Raw genomic sequence first — 25471 nt, 5'->3', positions numbered from 1 at the left:
TAGAACTGTGCTATCCAGTATGGTGGCAATGAGCCCCATGTGGCTATTTAAATTTAAATTAACTCAAATTGAGTAAGAAATTTAGTTCCTCAGCCACACTAATCACATTTCAAGTGCTTAAAAGCCACATGTGGTTAATAGCTACCATATTGGAAAGTGCAAATAAAGAACATTTCCATTATTGAAGAAAATTCTATTGGATAGTGCTGATTGAAAGCATTTAAAATAAAGTTATCATCACTGTTCCATGGAGACTTAAAAGTCTTTGATTACTTTTTGCAACCACTCCTTTCGGAATAAAAGAAAGAAGTTACTGGTTCTGTCATACAACTATATGCTACGTAAAGCAGCTACCTGATCAGCAAGATTACTGAACCCCATTTAACTCCTGGCTCTAACACTTAAGTCCTACATAACTTCAGGTAACTCACTTAATCTATCCATATAAATCTTACCTCATTTGTAAACCAAATAATGTCTCCCTAATTTATGAGGTTATTTTAAGGACATTAAAAAACATATATACATGCACACATATATGCATATATGTGTGTGTTTGTGTGTTTGTGTGTACATGGGTATCTATTTTATTATCAATCTTAAATTCAGGATCATCTCTTTTCTAAAGCTTCTAGGCTCTTTGCTTCATTTTAATTTACTCATAAAAACTAACTGAAATCTTAAAAGAAGGAACTGAAGGTATTTCAGATCTCTAATTCAACAAAGAAAAGACTTGGGCTATTGAGAGCTACTACATGTCAAACACAGTGCTGGGTGCCTCTGTACTTTATCCTGCTCAACCTGGCCACAATCCAGAGAACAGATGATATCACACTCATTCTGTAGAAAAGGAAATCAAGGCAAGCAAAGGCAAAGGGCTTACACAAGAACACTCAGCTAATAAGAGGAACTAGAACCGAATTGCAGGTCAAGGTCTAACTCCAAAGATTTCCCACACAGGATAATCCCCCAAAAGCAGGAAAAAACTCTCTGGGTGAAAATTAAAAGTTTCAAAAAACTAACTAACAAAAAGATCATCTATGGATATATATAAAAAACACTTCAATTAAATTCAATTTAACTGAACCCAGCACAAAGATACTGAAGGACATCTCTCCAGATTTTATCTTTAAGATTTATATCCAAATGGAGGTAATGATGAAAGAAATGACATAAAGGAAATGAGTAGAAAGCAAGACAGAACCTTCTTTCAAAAGAACAGAGTAAAGCAGTATAAGAATCAGTCTTACAGAGACACCCAATTCCAGAAAGCAGAATCTTACCTTTTCAGATAGAATGTCTGAGGCACTAATTCTTCTTGTTAAATTTTGTTCTTTATCTTCTAATCCTTTAAAATAAAACAGCATACTTTGAATACTCCAAAAAACAGCTACCATCAATTTAAAATAAAATGCTGTATGATACTTAGTAGTAATTATTTTAAGAAGTCTCTCGTTTTCACAATCACTAAGAAGGAAAGAATTCTATTAGAATGAAAATCTGACCAAACTTTTCATATCAGCCTCATTTCTGAAGTTATCAGGCAAAATGATTCAAAATATTAAATAAGTTAAAACTGTACTTTGATAAAAGGACTATGAATTAAAAGTATTTCAATAACAAAATTTACATTAAGTTGGCAGCACCTTATTAGCACAAAGCTACCTTAAAAACAAGTACAAATCATAAATTTCAAACTATAAATCTAACTTAACACAAAGTCTATAAAAGCAGGTAATTGTTTAATTCACCAAACATGTAGTTAGACACTGTCCTACCACTGTTATGGGTCACTACAATATAGTTATTTCAATTCTGACTCCGTATTTCCAATGAAAATTGGTCTTTTGCAGTCATGCTGTATTTTTTAAATTATTATCCAGAATTCTAAACTGAACTAAAGACAATCATCAGGACATAGGCGATAGTTAAAACCATATAATTAAGAACACCCTTGGAGAATGGAACAGAGGGCATTCGACAGTTGAGGAAATACAAAGGAAAACTTCAAAAAAAAAGGAAAATCAGAAGGTTATAAGAAATTCTAGATGTGTATGGTATTACCGAAACCCCCCAATTTCATATTTATCAAGAAGAACATGACTAAATATAGTAGATATGTCTACTCCCTATAGAATATTCTCAACATTGTGGACTGAATGGTCCTTTGAGAATATAAATTAATTATACCAGTCCTTTTGCTCAAGATCCTGCAGTAGTTCACATTTCATTTGGAATAAAAAACAAAGTTCTTATGAGGCTCTACATGATCTATCCCAACCCATCATCTCTGACTTCTTGTCTTTCACTACTCAGCACCCCCACTCTCTTTTCTTTAGTGGCAAGGCCTGTTATTCCTCAAATACAGCAGGTACCCTTCTGCCTTAACAGTAGTTATTCTAGTTTGTTGATTTTCAAACTTTACCAGGTATTAGAATCAACAAGAAGGCTTGTTAAATACAGATTCTTGGGCCTCATTTCCAGGGTTTCCAATTCAGTAGACCTAGGATAGGGCCTGGGCATTTGCATTTTTTCTTTTCTTTTCTTTTTTAATTTTAAACAATTTTTACTTATTTGAGAGAGATTGCACATGCGCTAGAAAGAGAGAGAGAGAGCACGCATGAAAGCAAGCTAGCACAAGTGGGGTCGGGGCAGAGGGAGAAACAGACTTCCAGCTGAGCAGAGGGAGGGATGAGAGGCTAATCCCCAGACTCTGGGATCAGGATATGAGCCCAAGGCAGCCTTAACGGACTGCTTATTAACCAACTGAGCCATCCAGGCACCCCAGCATTTGCATTTCTATCAGGTTTCCAAGTAATGCTGGTCCAAGGGCCAAAGTTAGAAAATCAATACTCTAGGGGAACCTGGGTGGCTCAGTTGTTAGGCGTCTGTCTTGGCTCAGGTCATGATCCCAGAGTTCTCGGACTGAGGGCTGCATCCGGCTCCCTGCTCAGCAGGAAGCCTGCTTCTCCCTCTCCCCCTGCTTATGTTCCCTCTCTCACTCTCTCTCTCTCTCTCTGTCAAATAAATAAATAAAATCTTAAAAAAAAAATCATTGCTCTAGCTATTTATTATCTGCCTAGAAAGCTCTTCCCTCACATATCCATTTGGCTATTCCCTCATGGTCTTCAAAGCCTTTTTTTAAATCCCACCTTCAAATTCAGGCCTCTCCTGATCACTCATTAATACTGCAATCTATATCTGCCATCCCCCTACTTACCCTGCTATACTTTTTCCATAACTGTTTTTTACTAATCATACTTATTCTCCCCCCTTTCTAAAACGCAAGCCCATGAAGACATACATGACTAATCTGTTCATGGATAGATTTCCCAAAGCCTGAAATAAAGTGCTCAATTTCTGAATCAATGGAAGAATGAAATGAAAAAATGAAGGAAAATTAAAATTAATTTTGTAATTACATCAAAGTAACTCTGTCCTGACTAGTTTCAGTGAAGAGCAGAAAAGCAGATGGCATTGGATTGAGAGGTAAAGTGGAGAGTCAACATGGACCAGCCTTTCAAGGAGTCTGGTTGAAAAGACAGAGGTTAAGGGAGAATACAGACAGGAGAAAGTGATTACATTTTGGGAAAGAAAATGCAAATATGTTTATACTAAGAACCCCTTAAGAGAAAGTGACTAAAGATGAATCAAAATAAACAACAGATGGAGCAAGGTTCCAGAGAAGGTAGAGGTTAGAGCCAGGAATACAGGTTAATACAAAGTGGCCATAAACAAAAATGAAATGAAGTGAAAATCAATACAGTTATAAGTTTACGGTAAGAAAGTGAGAAGCTGAAAGTTGAGTCAGATCACCTGAAATAGGAGGCACACCCATAGGCTGAACAATAGGAATAAAGATGAGTAAAAGCCTGAAAAAAATAATGAGGTTTAGAAGAGTTGTTGAAAGAAATGGAAAAGCATTTCTTAAAAATGCTTAAAAGCTTAAAAGCTTGATGGCAGAGCTGAGAGTCTTGCTGAGGACTGGGGAAGGCAGAGGGTAAGGGGTGGAAAGGATGCATATGAAGAAACTAACCAATATAATTTATTCAGATAAAATTTTAGCTTTTTGGGTTTTCCTCCAACTCCTCTTCCATACTGCTGTCAGTTACATTTCTAAAACAGATACCTGATAACATCATTTTCCTATTTAAAAATATCTGATGACCCACCTGACATTTAAGAAAATCTATATTCCCTAGCCAAGACATTCAAGGCTCTCTGCAATCCGATTTCAATCTACCCTTTTATAAATTTATATCCAACTCCTCCAAGAAACATACCATATATCCCACACTGCCCCCATTTCAGATCAATCTCAATTAGCCTTTAAAAGTTCTGTGCTTTTTATCTGCTCGTTTGGTTCCTTCTTACTTCCCAAGTCGAAAAGACTAATTTTTTGAGCCACAAACCAAACATTTCCATCACTAATGAAAACTTTCTAAACCCAGGCAGACATATTTGATCCTTTCCCTGTATTACTGCAAGCTTTTATACATAACTCTTATTATACTCTGTAATAGTTATTTGCATTTTTTTTTCTATCCCACTGAGTTATACTTTTTGAAATTTCCTACCTGGAATCATGGTGCTAAACTGAAGAAGAAAAAACATGTTCCTGAGAGTATGTAACCAAAACCAGTCACCACTCAGGTTTGCAATACAATGTACACATGGCTGGCCTTGAAAACTTCAAATATAGAGCAGTTCCAGAGCAAAAGTCTACTCAGGTACCTGGCAGTGGCAAAAGCAAACCCTCTCTTGGAAATTCTTCTTTGTCCCAGGCCTCAAAAAATTCCCATCAAAAAAACCTGAAACTAAAATGAGCACCTTAAGAAACAAAAAAGAAGGAAGAGAAAAAGAAAAGAAAAAAAAATCACTAAGCATTCAAGAAAAGGTATCAAAAATTGGAACCAGAAATGAGACCCATAAAAAACTTAGGTACTGAAAATTAGCAAACAAGGGAAAGAAACAACTAAAGCAAACCTATGGTTAACATGCTTAAAGAAATAAAGATAAATTTGAAAAAATAAGCAGGAAAATCTAAAAAGAATGACCAAAGTAATTTGAAAAAAAAAAATGCTAAGATAAAAACTGTACTGAATTTAAAATTCAATAGGTGAAATTAAGACAAATCAGACACAGCTAAAAAGAGAATCCATGAACTGAGAGATGCATCAGAAGAAATTATTTAGAATGTAGCAGATTTACAGAGAGATGGAAACTTAAAAGAAATTAAGAGAAACGGAAGATAAAGATGATTTGACATACATATATACAGAATTCTAGAAAAGAGAATGAGAAAATGTTTAAAAGATGACAATTTTTCAGAATCAATGAAAATAAGAAGCACAACAAACCGCAAGCTATTCTGAATAAAAAGAAATCACAATCAACACATCATAAACTATAGAATATCAGAAACAAAAATTGGATTTTTAAAGCAAGCAGAGAAAGAAGATAAATTAACTTCAAATTAGAAACTATTAAGCCTGATAGCAGACTTTTCACCAAAATCAATAATGGAAGCCAGAAAGTATCTTTAATATATCGAGAATATAATTAGCCAATCTAGAATTCCAAACCTAGATCACCTCTTGGCCTTCTGGCTAAGAGCAAGTGTAGAATTCCAAACCTAGAAAATTATCTTTAAAAAAAGGGCAAACAGATAAGTTTTCTATCCAGCAGACACATCTAAATTCTAAAAAATGTCTTTTAAGGATAAAAATTCTAACCATAGAAAAGTGAGTGAAGAAAGTGTTAAATTATGAGCAAAGCTAGGCAAATTTACTGGCCTTTGTACAGGAGAGGGTAAAGACCTTGATTAATTTTAAATGCTGATAAGAAAAATTCATGTTACAATTCTGAAAGGAAACAATATGAGACAAGAAACTTAATATCTAACTTCCAAACCAGTAGAAGGAAAAAAAAATTGTAATGGGGGGGAACACAAAAGAGGCATGAAAGAAAAAGAAAACAACAAAAATCCGAATATCAGTAATAATGATAAATGCAAATGAGTAATATATTCTAGTAAAGGACAAAGACTGTCAGACTAAGTTACAAAAGAAATCTAGTTCTATACTATGTACAACTGACATGTGAGACTTGAGAATATGGAAAGACTGAAAGAATGGAAAATGATATACAAGGCATTTATACTTTTCAAAAGAAAGACGGTGTAACTATTGGCATAGGATAAGTCTTTCAGTCAGAAGCATGACTAGAGATGAAGAAGGCCACCACACAATAATGAGAATAATGAGTCAATCCTCAGCCTCAAAGTATTTAAAACAAAAACTGAAAACCATAAATCCACCATCATAGTGGCTCATGTTAACAAACCTTTCAGTAATAAATTGATCAGATCAAAAAATGAATAAAGATGTGAACATAAAAAGCTTGATCTAACAATCCATGTATTCCTTTCTTTTTTTTTTTTTTTAAAGATTTTATTTATTTATTTGACACAGAGAGAGAGATCACAAGTAGGCAGAGAGGCAGGCAGAGAGAGGGGGAGAAGCAAGCTCCCTGCTGAGCAGAGAGCCCGATGTGGGGCTTGATCCCAGGACCCTGAGATCATGACCTGAGCCGAAGGCAGAGGCTTAACCCTCTGAGCCACCCAGGCGCCCCCATGTATTCCTTTCAAACACACACAGAACACTTATAAAAAATCAACTGCATACAATAAAACAAGTCTCTACAAATAAATATGACAGTATCTATATTCTCATTCTTTTCTCTAATAGCTCCTTCTCTGACAGCATGGTTGACTTAGAAACCAGTAACAAAAACTATAAAGAAGCTTCATGTTTGGAAGTTAAGAAACATACTTCCAAATAGCTACAGGTCAAAGAAAAACAAAAATGAGAAAATATTTAGAAATGAGTGGGAAAAAATTATATATCACAAACAGCTAAAGTAAAAACTTCAAAACCCAAACCGATCTTAATAGGAGAAAGGCTGAAAACTAACAAGTTTTTTGTTTTGCTTTTTTAAGGTTTTATGTATTTATTTAACTGAGAGAGAGAGAGAGAGAGAGAATGAGAATACAAGCAGGGGCGGGGTGGGAGACAGAGAAGCAGGCCTCCTGCTGAATAGGGAGCCAGCCCAATGTGGGGATCAATCCCAGGACCCTAGGATTATGACCTGAGCCAAAGGCTGATGCTTAAGGGCTGAGCCATCCAGGCACTACGTTTTAAAAGCTATGGACTTATTTCTAGGGAAGTCTAAAAACTGGGGGATATAACTTATAAATGCTACAAGTTATAGAAAAGTGAGATTCTTCTTTTTTTTTTTTTTCTTTTTTAGATTTTATTTATTTGAGAGAGAGAGAAGCGGGGGTACAGGGAGAGGGAGAAACACACCCTGCTGAGCAGGGACCCAGGACCCTGAGATCATGACCTGAGCCAAAAGCAGACACTTAACCAACTGAGCCACCCAGGCACCCCAAAAAGTGAGATTCTTAAGAATTTTTTTTATAGGGGCGCCTGGGTGGCTCAGTGGTTAAAGCCTCTGCCTTCGGCTCAGATCATGATCCCAGAGTCCTGGGAGCGAGGCCCACATTGGGCTCTCTGCTCCTCAAGGAGCCTGCTTCCTCCTCTCTCTCTGCCTGCCTCTCTGCCTACTTGTGATCTCTGTCTGTCAAATAAATAAAATCTATTAAAAAAAAAAAAAAGAATTTTTTTAATAAATTTCACAACTTATAGGAAATGGACACATTACTAGAAAAATACAGTTTATCTAAACTGCCTTAACCAGAAACAGAAAGCATGAACAGTCAACAGTATAAAACCTCCCCAGAAAAAATTCCATCCAGACCCAGGCACTTCTACCAATAATACCTACCAAATATCCCAGGACCAATTCTAACTTTATTCTTGAGAATAAAGAAGAAACCACTCCCCAACTCATTGTGACCATTATCATAACCTTATACTAGACCTTGGCAAGGAAAAAGGAATAAATCTTAGTACTAATTGAAAATTTTAATTCCATTACCTTGACTAGGTTCAGTAGTGTCAGATTTCAGGGAAAGCTGTTTTGTTCCATCTTTAACTTTTTTCAACCGGTTCTTATCCCCTGGTAAAGTCAATTTTTGCCTGAGTGGTTTTAATTCAAATGCCTGAAAAGTTTTGACCTGTGTTTTCTCCTCAGGAGCTACTTCTTTACTTGGGTCTTTTGTAATACTGACATCAGTGCTTGTTTGGTCCTCAAAGTTCAATGTTTTAGCATCTTCCTGCACATTCTCTTCTTTGCTACTCAAAGCTAGTTTTTCATCTTTATTGATGCATTCTAGTTCCAACTGTATTTGCTTATACTTCAAAAGTAAATCTTCAAAAGTTTCTTCTCCACAGTTTTCACTTTTTGATGAATAATTTTGTTTTCTTGATGGAGATCTTCCAAAACTTTTGGCTGAAGAGCTTATTAAGGAAACCAGCTTCCAAAATTTTTCCAGTAAATTTAATAAAAACACATTAGGTTATAGATGACTTATCTCTCTTTTTAGCATGTTTTTCAAAAAAGACAAGTTAGTATTTTTAATTACTAAATTACATTTACTGTATGTCCAATTTCTTAATGTGCCTGTATTTCAAATTTAACAAGTTACCATACAGAACAGTCCACTTAGAAAATCACTGGTATCAGTTACTACGGACAGTACATACAGGTATTCCACCTACTTAGGTTAGGGCAGCATTCCTTCTATAGTTATCAGAAAAGACTATATAAGCTATATCTTAAAGATTCCTTTTTAAAGAAGAGAGGAGAAATAGAATGGTTTGTCAGATATGGGTAATTTACACTTCAGATAATGAGGAGGAAACATTTCCTCTTAATTCGTTTCTTCTCAGGTCTCAAATTTTAAAAAAGAAGATAAAAAACACTGACAACTAATAGTTAAAACTAATTTATAAATAGGAAGCATTTTCTTAAAAACCAAATACGTAAAAATCTTGAAGCTCAAGTATACTAATATGCAACATATGCACAACAAAAAACGAGGGAATTACATTGTTTTAAAAAAAAATACCTTCCATTGTATTCAAAATGTATATCTTATAAACTAATTTGTCTCTGAAGACAGGGAATAATGCTACCAAAAAATGTTTTCCTTCTCTAACAGTGATACACAGAACATAACTTTTTCCTTAGAAATAAATGGCTATAAAATTCCAAACTGCAATTTTTTCTCAAAATAATTCACACTGGCAAAAACTGTTACACCTCACTTCTCCAGCCTAGATATTAACAAGATTTAAAGACAAGTACTTTATGTGACAAACGTCATTTATGGATCATTTAAAACTGGCTAGGATATAACATTACAGTTCCCTAAAGATGGTTCCTCCATTTAACAACCTACAGTACCAATCAACCTTCAGATATTTTAAAATTTCCCTAATGACTAATACAAGAATGGGAATCACCACCAAATTTTTTTCACCACCATTAACTTCAGAAACTAAACTAGCATCACAACTGAAAATCTTAACAGTTCTGCAACAAAACTGTTTTAGTAAACCTCTGGTTCTGTGACCTAAGCTCTTCAGAGCCAAGTTTCTTCAAACAATATTAGTCTCTCATAACCTGTCTTACTCTTCAAACAGAATCTGGCTTCTGCTAGCTGAGTTTGTTTATCCACCATGTTTCCAAACTATTTTACCTGACTTCTCTGCAGCTTTGGGCACTGCAAACAACTTCTCTCTTGGCTTTTCTAACTCCTCTCTCCTTTTTTCCCTACATTCTATCTTCCTTTAAGTCTTCATGACTCCTTTCCAACTCCTATAATAATGGTGTTCTCACTATTTAGCCTCTTTCACTTTTCCTTTTGAGCACTCTAGTGCACTCCTGTATGTTTACGTAATACAAGAAGTTTGGCCTCATGATAGATATTCTGGGTCTTATCTTCCACAAGCCATCCCCTACTCTGCTGCTGGACTAATGTATCTAGAAGACAAATCTGATCAGATCTGTCCCCTAGTTTAAATCTCATTAAGAACAGAATCCAGGGGCGCCTGGGTGGCTCAGTGGGTTAAGGCCTCTGCCTTCGGCTCAGGTCATGATCCCAGGGTCCTGGGATCGAGCCCCGCATCGGGCTCTCTGCTCTGTGGAGAGCCTGCTTCCTCCTCTCTCTCTGCCTGCCTCCCTGCCTACTTGTGATCTCTCTCTCTGTCAAATAAATAAATAAAATCTTTAAAAAAAAAAAAAAAAAAAAAAAAAAAAAAAAAAAGAACAGAATCCAAAATACTTACAATGGCATACAATGCCTTCATTTGACCTGTACTTCCTTTCCAATCTCACATTTCCCCTGTTCATCACAATTTATGCACAGCTTTGTATTTAGGTTTTTCTGTTCTTCAAACCGACCCCAATCTAAAATTCAAATGAACCTCCTATCTGAAGCCAGAGCATTACTTGCTCCCCCCACCATTATATACTTTGTACATAAATTCTGTAATTATCCTCATCTATGGAGCCATCCAAAGGCATAACCACAGTGATTAAAAAAATAAATACAACTGAAGACTTTAGGAAGACTTGTGGAGAAAAAATATTCAATACACTAACAGAAAAGACAGAAAAATGGGGAAAAGCAACTGAGTTACAACTGTAACTAATCTCTGTCAAGGCTAAATAAGATCTCCTACTTCGGTCCAATATAGGACAACTAGAATGAAACCAACACTTAGAGAAGATTAAATTTTAAACTAGTTAAGATACAATTTTTAAGTGAAATCTGGTTTAAAAAAAAGAAATGCTTTCCAACTGCAGGTGAAAATGACTTTCTACTGATGAGAGACACTGGCCTAATTATGTTACCTCTCATATTAGAAAGTTTAAAACAGAAATCAACCAAAGGAAACATATGCTAAGAGGGACTGATGAAGTGTCTATCACTAAGAAAAATTTTAAATGAATGATAATGAAAATAAGTGCCACATCGGAATCTGCTGTTTGTTTGTTTGTTTTTTTAAGATTTATTTGTCAGAGAGAGAGCGCGCGAGAGCGTGCTCACGAGCACAAGCAGGCAGAGTGGCAGGCAGAGGCAGAAAGAGAAGCCAGCTCCCCACTGAGCAAGGAGGCTCCATGGGGGGCTCCATCCCAGGACCCTGGGATCATGACAGGAGCCAAAGGCAGCGGCTTAACCGACTGAGCCACCCAGGTGTCCTGACTGGTACATTTTATTTCTTTAAAGCTGCACCTAGCTTACCTTAATCATTATAGAAAAATAAGTCAAAAACAAAAAAAACAAACAAACAAAACTACTACTCATGTTACTTCACTTCTAGATTATGGAAATAAGGGATGCCCGGGTGGCTCAGTTGGTTAAGCGGCTGCCTTCAGCTCAGGTCATGATCCCAGCGTCCTGGGATCGAGTCCCACATCGGGCTCCTTGCTCGGCGGGGAGCCTGCTTCTCCCTCTGCCTCTGCCTACCACTCTGTCTGCCTGTGCTCACTCGCGCTCTCTCTCTAACAAATAAATAAATTTAAAAAAAAAATTTTTTTTTAAATTTAGATTATGGAAATAAGCCACAGTATATCCCTTATTCTTTCTTACTTTTTTTTTTTTTTTGGAAACTCCACCCCCAATATGAGGCTTGAACTCACAACCCCAAGATCAAGAGTCACATCCTCTACTGACTGATCTAGCCAGGTGCCCACAATTCTTATTCTTTCTTAAAGTAATTATTTATAAAATAAAACTGTCATTATTGTATGTGCACAGTGGATATACGAATAAGCCTGAATACAGTCTTGGTATTAAGGAATTTAAATTAATAAAATTTTGTATTACAAATTTTGTTTGCTCACATTATGTAAGAGTAGCTAAAAACTATGTTTTCCTTCACAAATTCTTACAAAGAATACCACCTCTAGGATGGATTAATGATACTTCATAAGGAAAACAATGAGCAGAGGATCAAAACAAACATCCTTTTCTTAAGCACAGCATCTACGGAAAAGAAACAGCAAGAGAGCTCATTTCTGCTAAGTTACTACGGAAATCGGACTGGATATATTCCTGTACTTTTTTCACATCATATGCCTGTTTATTAAAAGAAACATATAAGCTTAACAATTAATAAATATACATATGGCAAAGACCAAACTGGTATTGAATGAATGGACAGAAAGAAGGCAAAGGCAGGAGCTAAGCAAATCCCCTCATCACCACCTTCTCTAATACAGATTAATTGAAGAAAAAACTCTGTGCTTCCAGAGTACTTTTTACATACCTCATTTTGAAGTTTTTACATTAAACTATATATTTATTACATTAAACTATATTTATTCACACCTGTCTCCCCAACACAAATTCTAAGTTTCCTCTTTTATATTCTTAAAAAATATGTATGTGCTGAAGCAGCCTCTTTTTAGAATCAGAATCAACAACTAACAAATCCTTCATTAAAAAAGTATCTTGGGCAGAGTTCTTTTTTTGAAAGAACATCATTTACCTTTTTAAAAGTTAAATCCCTACTTGATTTTCTTTGAAACAATACTAGGTGCTCCTAATCCAACTTTTGGTTGCAGAATTAAGTTTTCTTCGGGGCACTAGCACCAGAAACTGCCACTTTGTACCTAAACTTACATTTCTTGCCCATTTAATTATTCTGACATCTGGAAAAGACCATTTGATCCTAAGTATTCTATAAAAATAATGTTGAATGTCTTCCAAACAAATGTCATTACATGTAAGTTTCACATATAATATGTTAAAAAATCAATATACCATAGAAATTACAACCAATAATAACTGTACTTATAATGATTTTTATGCAGTTATCATAAAATAAAACCTAGGTTTACAAACCCATCATAACCTAGCAAATCTTCAGATGACTGATTCCCCAGTATAAATCTTAAGTTAAGAATTACATATAATGGGATTGGAGACAACAAAAATCAGATATTTTTGCTATTTTCCTTTTCAACCTCCCCATAATCTCACCCTTCCATACACTCCATGGCTTTCAATATATTAAAATTAAAATAGTGTTTATCTTTCTCTAACCTACATTTGTTAAGCACTGAGTTATAAAATGTTCAAAAACTGAACATAAGAAATAAAGGAGTAAAGTTTTGCAGAAGGTTGTATGAATTCAATAGAGTTGGTAAAGATAAGGGTCCTTCTCCCCTCCCCCACTTTAAAAGGCAGCATGTGTAAAATTTAATCAGGAAAGGTAAAAGCAGAATCACAAATAAAAACTATAGCATTATGCAGAATGGAACTTCACAATTTTCAATGTCAAAGTTCAATACTGCATGAGCAACAGTATTCCCCAAATCGTTTGATTCCTTTTTCTCCTTCTAACAATCTAAGTCAACCTTATATAAAAACAAAGTTCTTGTACCGGTGAAAGTAAATACTATTGAAACCTGGGTTTCCGATGTACTATTGCAAATCTGATCTCACTAACCTGTCCCCAATCCATAATACCTTAATGTTAAAAAGCAATATACCCAAAAAGCAACCTTAAGAAACAGGTCTATATAGTGTGACACATGGAGACTACCAAAGAACAACTTAAAGTATACTGACACAGTGACAAATAAGCGGTTCTGATGGTTCAGAAAAGTTACTCATCTCATAGACCTAATAATGACGCTAAAGGGAACTTTAGTAAGTGACACACCCAGGGCGGACCGCCACGTTAAGGATACAACTCTTCCGAGGTGGAGAGGGCTCTCGCCAGCTCTGACTGCTGCTGAATCCGGATCCTGCTCCACCCAGAGGAGGTCTGCCCCCCGGCTTGCCTCCTCGCTCACCCCCTCCTCGCCCCCGACTCCAGCGACTTCCACCCCGGTAAGGCCTGCCTCGAAAGCGGAAACGGTCCAAGGCGATGTGGCTCCGTTCCCAAAAGGACGGCCGGGGGCTGCTTTCGGACAGTGAGCTCGAAGGCATCCGTACGGAGGGCGGGTGAGACCGGAACGGCTCTTTGGGTCGGTAGCTACTGTGTCCCCTGAGGTGGCCCCGCTCCGACACGTGCCGCGAGCGTGAGAAATTCCTCAACTGCTGCTGAGAAGAGGACGACGACGAGGAGGAGCCACCGCCTCCGCCAGATCCACCGCCCCGGGCCGGGTGAGGAGGCCTTCGCCGCGGATATGGCAACAGCCCGCCGCCGCTGCTGCTGCTGCTGCTCCGGCTCCGTACCTGGCTGTTGTTATCGTCGTCGCTGATTTCCCCATCTTCTAGCTCCCCTTCTTCCTTGGGCGAGAGGCCACTGGAGGCCGGGGCCGAAATATCTGCGGTCGCCATCCCGGGAGCAGCGCCTTCCACACAACCTTAGCCCTCCGTCCGGGGATCCGCCCGACAACTGCTTTCCTCCTCGGTTCCCTTCTTTTCTAACGGACCCGGTCGGTGCGGCCTTACCCTACTCGGACACCTAGCGGGCTTTGCTCCCCAACTTCCCCGCACCCCAGCTCTTTCTCGCCGGACCGTCGCAACCCAGTTCCCTTCCCTAGCGCCCCCTTGCTCCTCCGCGATCGGGGCTCTTCCGCCTCGCGAGAAAAGGCCTCTGCAAGTGGCTCTGCCCGTGACGTCACTTCCTGCGGCACTCAGGAAACAAGGCGTCCAGCTCACGCGATAATAATTAGGATAGAGCGATGCTTAGTGGGACTTGTAGTCTTTCTTTCCTCTGTCTTCGGGTTTGTCCTTCCAACCTCTATCTCACACCCACCCCGGACTCCGGATTGGGATATCTGGGTGCGTGGCGGGGTGGGCGGTCCCGTTTTTAATCTTGGCTGCAAGAGTTTCATAGTGACGGAGGGGAGGGGGGAGAGACACATTTTTCATTGCTCCGAGGACCGCTGCCAAAGAGACGCAGTAGTTCCACTCCCTTTTTGGAAGCCGGGAGAGGGCGGCTTGTGTCCGCCATGTTGGTGAAGGTAAACGCAGGCGACCGGAGCTCCAGGACTGTCTGCTTTGCTGGCTGAAGTCCGCCATATTAATAAAGAGACAGGGAGGACTGACACCCCCCTCCCATTCCCCCCCCCCCCATTCACAAACCCGTTTTCCCCTCTCGGCTTTCACGACTTCTTTCGGTGGGCCCGTCCCCTGCCTCGCTTGCCTAGCCTTTGCCCGAAGGAAGCGTAGCAGCCAGCGCCTCAGAACAGGCTTAAGGCAGCGCCGAATGAGGGGGAAAGGGAAATGCCGACCAATTGCGCCGCGGCGGGCTGTGCTACTACCTACAACAAGCACATTAACATCAGCTTCCACAGGTAACCTGGGCAGGGAGTGGGGGTGACAGAAACGGGAGTTCCTAGATTGGGTGTCGCTTGTGTGGAAGGAATAAAAGGATCCTACTAATTCTAATGACTTCACTACCTAGCTAGTAGCAGGGAAGCATCAGTTCTGCCCTTTGTGTCTATTTCTCAAATCTGTCCAATTTTTTTCTTCTTCGGGGAGGGTTAAATCACTTTGTCAAAGAAATCCAAGTTCTATATGGTGGTTACTCCTTAGAGAAAAAGTAAAAGAATATTTTAATTTTTTATTCTTTTGTATTAGGCTGGGTCTTGACATGAATGATGCCTTAAAAGGAAGCGAAACCTTCCTGTTCGAGTCAGCAGTCACCTTAAAAGCCTGCTGTGCTCCCATCAATATTAGGAAATTCTCACTAGCTAAATTGAGATGGGAAGCATTTAGATTTCTAATAGTCACATACAGTTACTGCGGAGGAGTTGAGTCATCATTGATATCCATGGAATTAAGAGATGGTAATGAAAGTGCAAAAGATGAGCCTTCTGTTCTTACCAGAATAGAGTAATAAAAAGAACTTAGGTTTTGTTTTTCCTCCGTTTGTTTGAAGAGCAGTCAAAAGTTTTTAGTCCTGTCAAATCAGAACTCTTGAAAACATTGTGAACACTGCATGAAATATAGTAAGTACTCGGTAAATGTTTACCTTCCGTGCCAGTGCCTGCCCTGTGCCTGAAGAAAAGAAGCATTGAAAAAAAAAAGCTATGTGCAAATAGTTCTGATTTTATATATCTCTCAACTTAGTACGATCTTAGAATGTGGGGAAAAAATTATATCCTTAACCATTTTCTTGCTTAATTATGACTGAATGATCCCTTATTAAAAACCGCTACTTAAAAAAAAAATCCTTGTGATGTTTGTTTTTCAGGTATTTCATGGAAATGTAGTGCTTCATTCATTCATCCATCAAATGTGTACAGGGTTCTTATTTGCCTGACGTTCCGCCAGCGATCCAGAATTTTTTTTTTTCTTTTTTTAAGATTTATTTGAGAGAGCTCGAGCACACAGGAGCGGGGGAGGGGCAGAGGGAGAAGAAGACTGAGCCTATCCAACAAGTGGGGGAGCACCACTGGCTGTTAGATCTCACATCCCTGAGATCATGACCTGAGTCAAAATCAAGAGTTGGGGGCCTAACCGACTGAGCCACACAGGCGCCCTCCCACCCCCTAACCCCCGGAAAATTCTTATGCTTTTTGAATTTAGTAGGTAGTGAGAAAGAAGGATAATTATGGTTAAGTGCCACAGAAGAGACACCTCGGATACCTAACCTATAGTCTTGTAAAGTCAAAGAACATTTCTCAAAAGGCTGTGAAATTTCAGATGATACTAAAGGATGACAGATTTAGTCCTGTATGCTACTTTACTGATTTTCTCTTTTATCCAGTGAGTATTTGAGAAGACACGAAGGTTTTTAAAAGAACGGCATGATTAGATTTGCATATTAAGAAGCCCTCTGGCAGCAGTGTGGAGAATTATGGTGTTACTGAAAGTGTTCAGAATGAGCTTATTACACAATATTAATTTATCTACTAATTCTTTCACAGAGAAATTCTCCTACAGTGTCAACTAAGCTAAACTATATACTTCATTGCTGGCACAACCAGCACTAGATTGGAAGAGGTGAGAGTTAGTAGGGAAAAAACAGGAACTTAGAGTTAAGGCAGCATCTACCAGTAACCTGGACTAGAGTGATACAGAGATAGAAAGACGTGAACAGATTTAAAAAATGTTTGAGCAGAAACTACTGTATGGTCATTTGATATGGAAGATGAGGGAGAGGGAGGAGTCTAAGGCACCAATAATCTGGAATGTTTAAGAGATACACAGTGATACAGTAACATGCATACTTGACCATTTGCCTCCTATGAAATTAACCTTTTCATGGAAACTTAGATCTTAACATTATAATAAATTATATTCCTATTTCATAAATACAATGTTTGACTAATTTCTTTCCTAGGATGTTGATAGACTTCTTTATCCCTGTGTACAATTTATGTTCTCTAAACTCACTATCCATTTTTCTTATCTCTTAGCCCACTCCAGTCTAAATCCCCCAATAATCTTCTGAAACTGCTGTTGCTACGAGTTATCACTCTTGTATTTCTTTTCATGGCATGTCTTCATTTCCTCCTTGAAATACTCTCTACTTTTGAATTATTTGACACGAATTTTGTGATTTTCATCTTCTTTGACCTGTCTTCAGTTTTCTCTGCCAGCCTCTTCCCTTCTTAGTCCTCTGACTTAGGTCTTACTATTCTTGCCAAAATGATTTCAACTGTTCCTGTGGCCTCAGTTTAACTCATTGGTGTCTCAGTATTTCCCTTGTCTCTCTTCAGTTGCTCAGGTTCAACGTATCAAAATTTTATATTAATGAATTTGCTCTTACCACCACCCCCCCATTCCCTTTTTCAGTAAATGAAAACACCATCCACCCCAAAAGTGGCAAGTCATCCTCCCTTGACTTCTCCCCTATTCCCTCTTCTTTTTTTTTTTTTTAAGATTTTATTTATTTATTTGACAGAGAGAGATCACAAGTAGGCAGAGAGGCAGGCAGAGCGAGAGGGGGAAGTAGGCTCTGCGCTGAGCAGACAGCCCAGATGTGGGCTGGATTCCAGGACCCTGAGATCTTGACCTGAGCCAAAGGCGGAGGCTTAACCCACTGAGCTACCCAGGTGCCCTTCCCATATTTCCTCTTGATTGGATTATTACAACAGCCTCTGAACGGATTCACTGCTTCTATTGATGCACTCCTAACCTCTCTTCTGTAATCAATGGTATGTTCTTACAGGTTTAACAGCAGGATCTCCAGGGAAAGGGGGAAGCACTGATTTATAGCATTTGCCCAATTTCCATGATATAAATACTCTACCATGGCTAGTTTCAAGTTATCAGTATGACATCACTAATCATTCAATCAGGAAGAAATGTGCAGTACCACACACAGAACAGACAAATAATTTTAAGACTATAGATAATAGTAAAGTAATTAAGAAATGATGGGTTTCAGTATTTATTATCTTTGGTCTTCATTTCATTTCAAATGTACATTATTTTTAATAATGGCTGTGCTTAACAGCTTGTTAAAAAATTTTATGTTAATAATCAGTTTTCTAAATTAGGCCTTTTAATGGCCTTCTGATGCCATTTTGGATGAGTTCAAAATTGCTCTTTAACTTAGAAGCCCCTCCAGCATCATTTCATGTCATAACACTCTTCACTGTCCCCATGATACTTAACACTCTTCGCCACCCCCATCCTACCTTCTCTATCTAATGCCTACTCTCTTAAAACCTCCTGACTAGATTAGCTCTTCCTGTTTTATGATTCCGTGCCACCCTATACTTAACCCTTTGATAACACTCATGGCATCTGTAGTTACTTTTATATTAATAAATAGCCTTTATTTAGTATTTACTGTGTACTGTGCACCAGGTGAATTATTTACTTACATTATCTCATTTAATCCCTGGAATCATACTAGGTACAATTATTACTCCACTGTATAGCTGATAAAACTGAACCCTAAAAAAGCTAAACAGTTTGCCTAATGTCAGTCAGGTATTACACTGAGGGAACCAGGACTGGCACCTTGATTTGACTCCAAAGACAGTGTTCTCAGCCATCCTTTTTAACTGCATCAAGCCATTTGATTCTCTATCCTTCCCATTACAATATATCTTCATGTAAAAAGTAGATACCCTAAAGCATAAAGGTAGGTCAGTTTTGTTCACCACTATGTCTTCTGCACCTAGGACAGTTTTAGAATATAAAAGGCATTCAGCTATTAATAAAGACTCAAGCAGAGTAGCATTATTTAAAACACTGATTTTCCACAACACCTAATGTTTCTGAAAGCTTGGTTCTATTATTGGTAGACAAATCCATCAGTTAACCACCATGTTAATTTTTTAATATTTATAGGAGGATTTATTATTACTTAATAAAATTCAGCTTATAGGCTACATCTCTCACCCGTTGAATATGCTGAGAAAAATCCAAACTCATGAAAAACAAAATTAAGGTAAATGCTGTATAAAAGCATTGCTTCAAATCAAATCTAAAATGATTATTTTTATTCTATTTCAACATAGGTAAACATTAGTAATGCCAAACTAATCTCATTAGTTTGTTCATTCGTTGATTCACTGAGAAAGTTCATTGAGTGCTTACTTCACAGGATAAAGTAGTGAAAACCATAGCTCCTACGCAGGAGAAACTTATGATCTAGGGGGGGAAATAGAAAAGTAAAACAATTAGAATACAGTGGTATTCTATATGATATAGGAACATCTAGTCCAGTCCATGGAATTTCCTTAGGAATATGGGATTCCTAAATTGAATCTTAAAATAAGGAAGGAAAATTGGCTCAAGTTAAGGTTCAATTAGGCACTGGTTTCATAATTAGTTTTAAAAAGAGCTAGGGACACCTGGCTGGCTCAATTGGGAGAACATGCCACTCTTGATTTTGGGGTCGAGTTCAAGCCCCACACTGGGCATGGAACCTACTTTAAAAAAATTAATTTTCAATAGACATTGGGGAGGGTATGTGTTGTGGTGAGTGCTGGGTATTGTGTAAGACTGAAGAATCGGAGGCAAACAGATAGTTTGAAACTGAAACAAATACTACATTTTTGTTAATTAAATAAAAAATTAATAATAAATCCAAAAAATAAAAAAGTTTCTGCAAAGGAAAAAAACAAGTTTTCTACAAAGAGCTAAAAAAATTAAAAAGTTGAAAAACAGTATCTGACAGTTTTCATATATTTGAAGGTTCTTATAACAATGATAATGACAATGATACTTATTTGTTCTGCATCTTTATTGAGGCCCAAACAAGAAATGTGCTTGTAAAAAGCTTGACTTTTAGCTGAGGCCACAGGAAACATTTCCAGACCATTAAATATTGGATCAGACATCTTTGAAATGAGAATACATTATTATTAACAAGTAAGGGCTAAGCAGAGTAGATAAATCCTCCATCAGAAGTTTCTAGTGAAATAGAAAAAACTAACATATGAAAACGTGAACTGTAGAGTGACATACAGATGTTACTATTTTCAGATTAGGGTTTGTTTAGGTAGGGTAATAAGGACAGGAAATGGGGTTACTTACCAGTTAATCTGGTTTTTCATTTGTGCCCCTCACTACTGGTAATTTGAGCAAACCTACTATATGTGGTCTAACAAAAGCTGTTGTTACCTAGTAAAGCTTCACTTGGGTTTCAGAGCCACATGATCTTTTAACATGATTTGAATGGTTCTTTTAAAATCCGAGTTAGTTCATAATACGTAAAGGATAAAGTAATCAAACTAAAGAAGAGCTCAATTCTAATACATATGAATGTTGATTTCTTATGTTTTCAAGTCAGCATACTTACCACTAGAATTTTGGGGCAGTCCCTTATATTTTTCTCTTCCTTAACAGGTATACAATGGTACATACCAGTATATTTTGTATTTAAAATAAATATGAAAGAAATAACATTCCTGCTTGCCTTGTCAGCAGCATTTTACTTTTTGAAATAATTATGCTTTCTAGTGTACTACATAGCTTGAGTTCATTTTTTTTTTAAGATTTTATTTATTTATTTGACAGACAGAGATCACAAGTAGGCAGAGAGGCAGGCAGAGAGAGAGGAGGAAGCAGGCTCCCCGCTGAGCAGAGAGCCCGATGTGGGGCTTGATCCTTGGACCCTGGGATCATGACCTGAGCTGAAGGCAGAGGCCTTAACCTACTGAGCCACCCAGGCGCCCCTTGAGTTCATTTTTTAAAACTATATGCAGTTTACATGGAATTAATACAGTGAATTGTTAATTTATGTTTTTATATCAATTAAGCAAATATTTGTTGAGCCCTTACTGTTTGAAAGGCACTGTGCTAAGTGTTAAAGATAAATACATGATATAATGATCCCTGTCCTCAAGAAACTTATATTGTACTTTTATTTCACTGGAAATTTATTAAAATGGAAAAATTATAAAAGAATGTGTTAAGTGTCCCAGTGAAGGAACACAGAGGAAGGAATACAAGACTGTGTCTAGGCTTTCCTTGATAAAATTTAATCTGCAGATATTTGATTTTTCTTGACCATGTACATACATCAGCAGATCATAGCACTGGGAATAACTTGTGCTTGTAATGGGTCTACATAACCATGATCTAGATCAGTATAGTCTTGTTTATTTTTACTGCCCATGTTAAGAACCAGGTTGAGAAGAAAGATCTCTTTAAAACCCTGAAAAATAAAAACACTGAAGTCAGTTTTTCATTAATTTTTTTGCAACTTATAAAAAATAGTATGAATTGCTTTTTGTTCCAGTGTCTGGATATTACAATTTTTTATGTAGATGGAAGACACTTTAAATCATCATCTTTTAAAACTTCTTTTAACCATTAAGGTGCAACCAGAAGTGTAATTGTTGGAATATGAGTTGCCTTTTTTTTTTTTTTTAAAGGTTTCCTTTGGATCCTAAAAGAAGAAAAGAATGGATTCGCCTGCTTAGGCGCAAAAATTTTGTGCCAGGAAAACACACTTTTCTTTGTTCAAAGCACTTTGAAGCCTCCTGTTTTGACTTAACAGGACAAACTCGACGACTTAAAATGGATGCTGTTCCAACCATTTTTGATTTTTGTACCCATTTAAAGTCTATGGTAGGTAGCATTACTTTTCTCTTACCCGTTTTTACCATTTTTGGTACCCATTCTTTTTTGTTTACAAATTAAAACAATTCAGAATATATCAAAATTCATATATAATACTGTGCCTCAAGAAAGTCACAAAACTTCTCTTGTGCAGTAAAGGTACAGACTACAATTAGAGCTCAGGTCTCCTGACTCCAGTATTCTTTCCCCCAATACAAACTGATTTTACTATATTGGAATTTTACATTACTTCCAGTTATTATCAGTAACTGAACCAATGGTAAAACTGAGAAATCATGAGCAATGATACCTCTAGCATCATTCTGCTCTTGATTTTAAGATAATATTCAAAATATGTGTGATGAGCTTTAAGAACAGCACATCCAGAGAATACCAGAGTTACAACAAAGAATATAAGTTCAGAGGAAGGCATCACAGAAAACTTCATCAAGCTAAGGCATTTAGCTTAGAGTTTGTGCTGGAGTTTGAGCTTGGAGTTTAGAACCTAGGAGAGGGTTCTTAACCTTGCACAGGACAATTACAACAACATGAGGAGAACAGAAGCCAATGGGTTGAGGGTTAAGTGGAAAATATTCAAGTGTTAGCAAGTGATACGTAAAAGGAAGGAGAGAATTAAGGTAGATAATGAATGTATTAAAACAATATTTTATCTAGTTGGGAATCTAGATAAAAATCTGATCAGAGAGGAAAATTTATTTGTCCAAAAATGAATTCCTGTGTTTTTAATAATATTTGTTGAATCAATAAAAGAAACAAATTTAGGAAGTTAAGACATAATCTGGGAACGGAAAGTGATTTAATATTATGGGAGTATGAATCAAAATGGTGAATGGCAGAATGGGGTGAGATCCTGTATTGTAAGTTTGCTATGTAAAGATTTTTTTGTCTTTAGATAATGAAGCAAAGAGAAAGTTAGCCAGTTACAGAAACATCAGATCTATTAGAAAAATTATTCTGGTGGCAGAATATGAATTAGGATCAGAATGAGGTGGACATCATTAAAGAATTTTTTAATATATTCAAGCCAGGTATGATAAAGGCCTGATGTGGGCAGTAGCATTAAGCATAATGGACGTGATGGTGAGCGCTGTGAATTGTCTAAGACTGATGAATCACAGACCTGAACCCTTGAAACAAATAATACATTATATGTTAGTTTAAAAGAAAAGAAAAAGAAACACACCTTAACCAAAAAAAAAGAAAAAAAAGAAGAGTGATGGAAAAGAAAGGATTCATGGTAGAGATATTTAGGAGGTAGAATTAATTGGACTTGAGGACAATTGAGTAAAAGAGATAAAGTGGGGGGGGGGGAAGTCCTCAGGGTCCTCAGATTTGGGTATAAAGTTCCTGGCCAGATTTTAAATCTTAGAATAGAAGATGTAATTGTGAACATTTAATAAGTAAATCTATTCAGGAGCTTGATAACTTGGGGATAATTTTTTATTAAATAGAACCCCAGGTTTGAAATATCAAATTGAAAGAATAGTGTTTACCTAAAAAAGAGATTAAATCAGTATCAGAGATAAACCAAATGTCTAAGTACATTACATTGGCCTTAGTGAGAAAATTGCAAAAGATTTTTAAAATCTCCCTAAAATCACACTTAATAACTTGAAAGAGACCTTGGAAGTCCATTGTCTATTTTTTTTTTTAAAGATTTTATTTATTTGACAGACAGAGATCACAAGTAGGCAGAGAGCAGGCAGAGAGAGAGGGAAGGAGAAGCAGGCTCCCTGCTGAGCAGAGAGCCCGATGCGGGGCTCGATCCCAGGACTCTGGGATCATGACCTGAGCTGAAGGCAGAGGCTTTAACCCACTGAGCCACCCAGGCGCCCCCATTGTCTATTTTTAAACAATGTTTGTATCCCTCTGGAGAGAAATGACAAGATGAAATAAGGTGGCGAGAGCTAATGCAACAAGTTGAGGAGCTTGAATCCACGACTACATGAGATGGGCAGCTGATGTTTCCTATCAAACTTTTAAAATCAGTTTTTAAAAGAGCAGTTTAATTACTTTCATAAAAAACTGGACAAAATTTACTTATTTGTGATATTCCATAATTTATGTTCGACTCTCTAATTTTATTTGGCTTAGAAACTCAAGTCAAGGAATCTTTTGAAGAAAAACAACAGTTGTGCCCCAACAGGACCATCTAATTTAAAATCAAACATTAGTAGTCAGCAAGTACTACTTGAGCACAGTTATGCTTTTAGGAATCCTATGGAGGCAAAAAAGAGGATAATTAAACTGGAAAAAGAAATAGCAAGTTTAAGAAAGAAAATGAAAACTTGCTTACAAAAAGAACGCAGAGCAACACGAAGATGGATCAAAGCCACATGCTTGGTGAAGAATCTGGAAGCAAATAACATATTACCTAAGGGCACATCAGAACACATTTTACCAACTGCCTTAAGCAGTCTTCCTTTGGAAGATTTCAAGATTCTTGAACCTGATCAACAAGATAAAACATTACCAATTCTATAAAACATTCCTTTAAGAGTAGCCCACAAAGAACTTGATCCCATCCTTCTTCTATTCAAAGGTAAAAATATTTAAGGAAATTGTGCCAAAATTGGGTATTTAATAAAGTTTTACTTGAAGTACCATTATTACTGTATAATTTATAAAGACTTGATTATTAAAAAAATGGAAACTTTCTATGAAACATATTTGAAAAAGAATGGAAGTGCCTTACATGAGAATTATGTACTTAAAAATTTTGCTAGGAAATTGTATGTTTACAAGGTGTTTTGTGTTTTTGTCTTTTAAAACTACTTTTAAAGAACTGTCTATGACAATATGTTTAATTTCTATTAGAAATTTTTTTTTTCCTGTACCAATGTTGGGATATTACATTCTAAATAGGATGGTAAGTAAGAATTAGCCAACATTAAATATGACTTTAAAACTGCTGGATTTTGTATTAATTGAATTATTATTGGCACTGTGATTTGGAAATTTTGTAAGGAAAAAGTCAGAGGTACAAGGCAAATTCTGTTATTTAAACTTTCTGTGTCTGCTCACTAACAAAAGTGACAAAAGTCATGGCCTCCTTCATGAAAATATTAGCTTTTAAAATAGATTATAAAATATTTTGAAAATAATATTTTGAATGTGAAGTGCTCTTGAGTCATCCAAGCAAGGTAAGGCCTCAAGTAACTGAGACTAGAAAAACTGATAGCCAATTGTATGTTGTGCAATAATGTAGACATTGTGATCTAGCTTTTACCTTAGTTAAATAAAAAGATATATTTATATTACTTTTTTCTCAAAATAAAAATTCTACATTTTCAATTCTAAAGTTGGTCCACTAATTAGGTAATGTGATGCAAAGTTCCATATTAGGAATACCTCCTCTACCCCCACTAATATTGTATGTATCAATATACATACCGAAACTCGTAAGCTTTTTTTTAACCCCAAAAGTCCACATTAGGATTTTATCACAGAAAAGCACTTACCATATTTTATCTTCACAACTTATAACTTAAAACAGAATCAATTTATTGTCCCTATCAGCTTGTTTTGATCTCCTTTTTTAAC

At 36.9% G+C, this 25471-nt stretch overlaps 2 protein-coding genes across 2 annotated transcripts in view; one reads left to right on the top strand and one right to left on the bottom strand.

Annotated features, from left to right (window-relative positions):
• ZFC3H1 (zinc finger C3H1-type containing) overlaps positions 1 to 14548 on the bottom strand; it is a 51237-nt gene extending 36689 nt beyond the window's left edge. Inside the window, exons 1-3 of the mRNA XM_080810566.1 lie at positions 13672 to 14548; positions 8002 to 8415; positions 1284 to 1348 (exon numbers count right to left, since the gene is read on the bottom strand). Of these exons, the coding sequence (XP_080666692.1) occupies positions 1284 to 1348; positions 8002 to 8415; positions 13672 to 14266 (1074 nt within the window). The 5' untranslated portion in view covers positions 14267 to 14548. The remainder of the gene's footprint in view (positions 1 to 1283; positions 1349 to 8001; positions 8416 to 13671) is intronic.
• Positions 14549 to 14653: 105 nt separating this feature from the next.
• Positions 14654 to 25180, top strand: THAP2 (THAP domain containing 2). Its single transcript, XM_080812330.1, has 3 exons — positions 14654 to 15228; positions 21721 to 21916; positions 24023 to 25180. Exons 1-3 carry the CDS (start codon positions 15158 to 15160, stop codon positions 24410 to 24412), a joined length of 657 nt encoding a protein of 218 aa, XP_080668456.1. The 5' UTR covers positions 14654 to 15157; the 3' UTR covers positions 24413 to 25180.
• The last annotated feature ends 291 nt before the right edge of the window (positions 25181 to 25471 follow it).

The sequence above is a fragment of the Martes martes genome (genome assembly GCF_963455335.1).
Source record: "Martes martes genome assembly, chromosome: 8".
NCBI classification, from domain to species: Eukaryota; Metazoa; Chordata; class Mammalia; order Carnivora; family Mustelidae; genus Martes; species Martes martes.
This window is presented reverse-complemented; position numbering and strand designations above follow the sequence as displayed.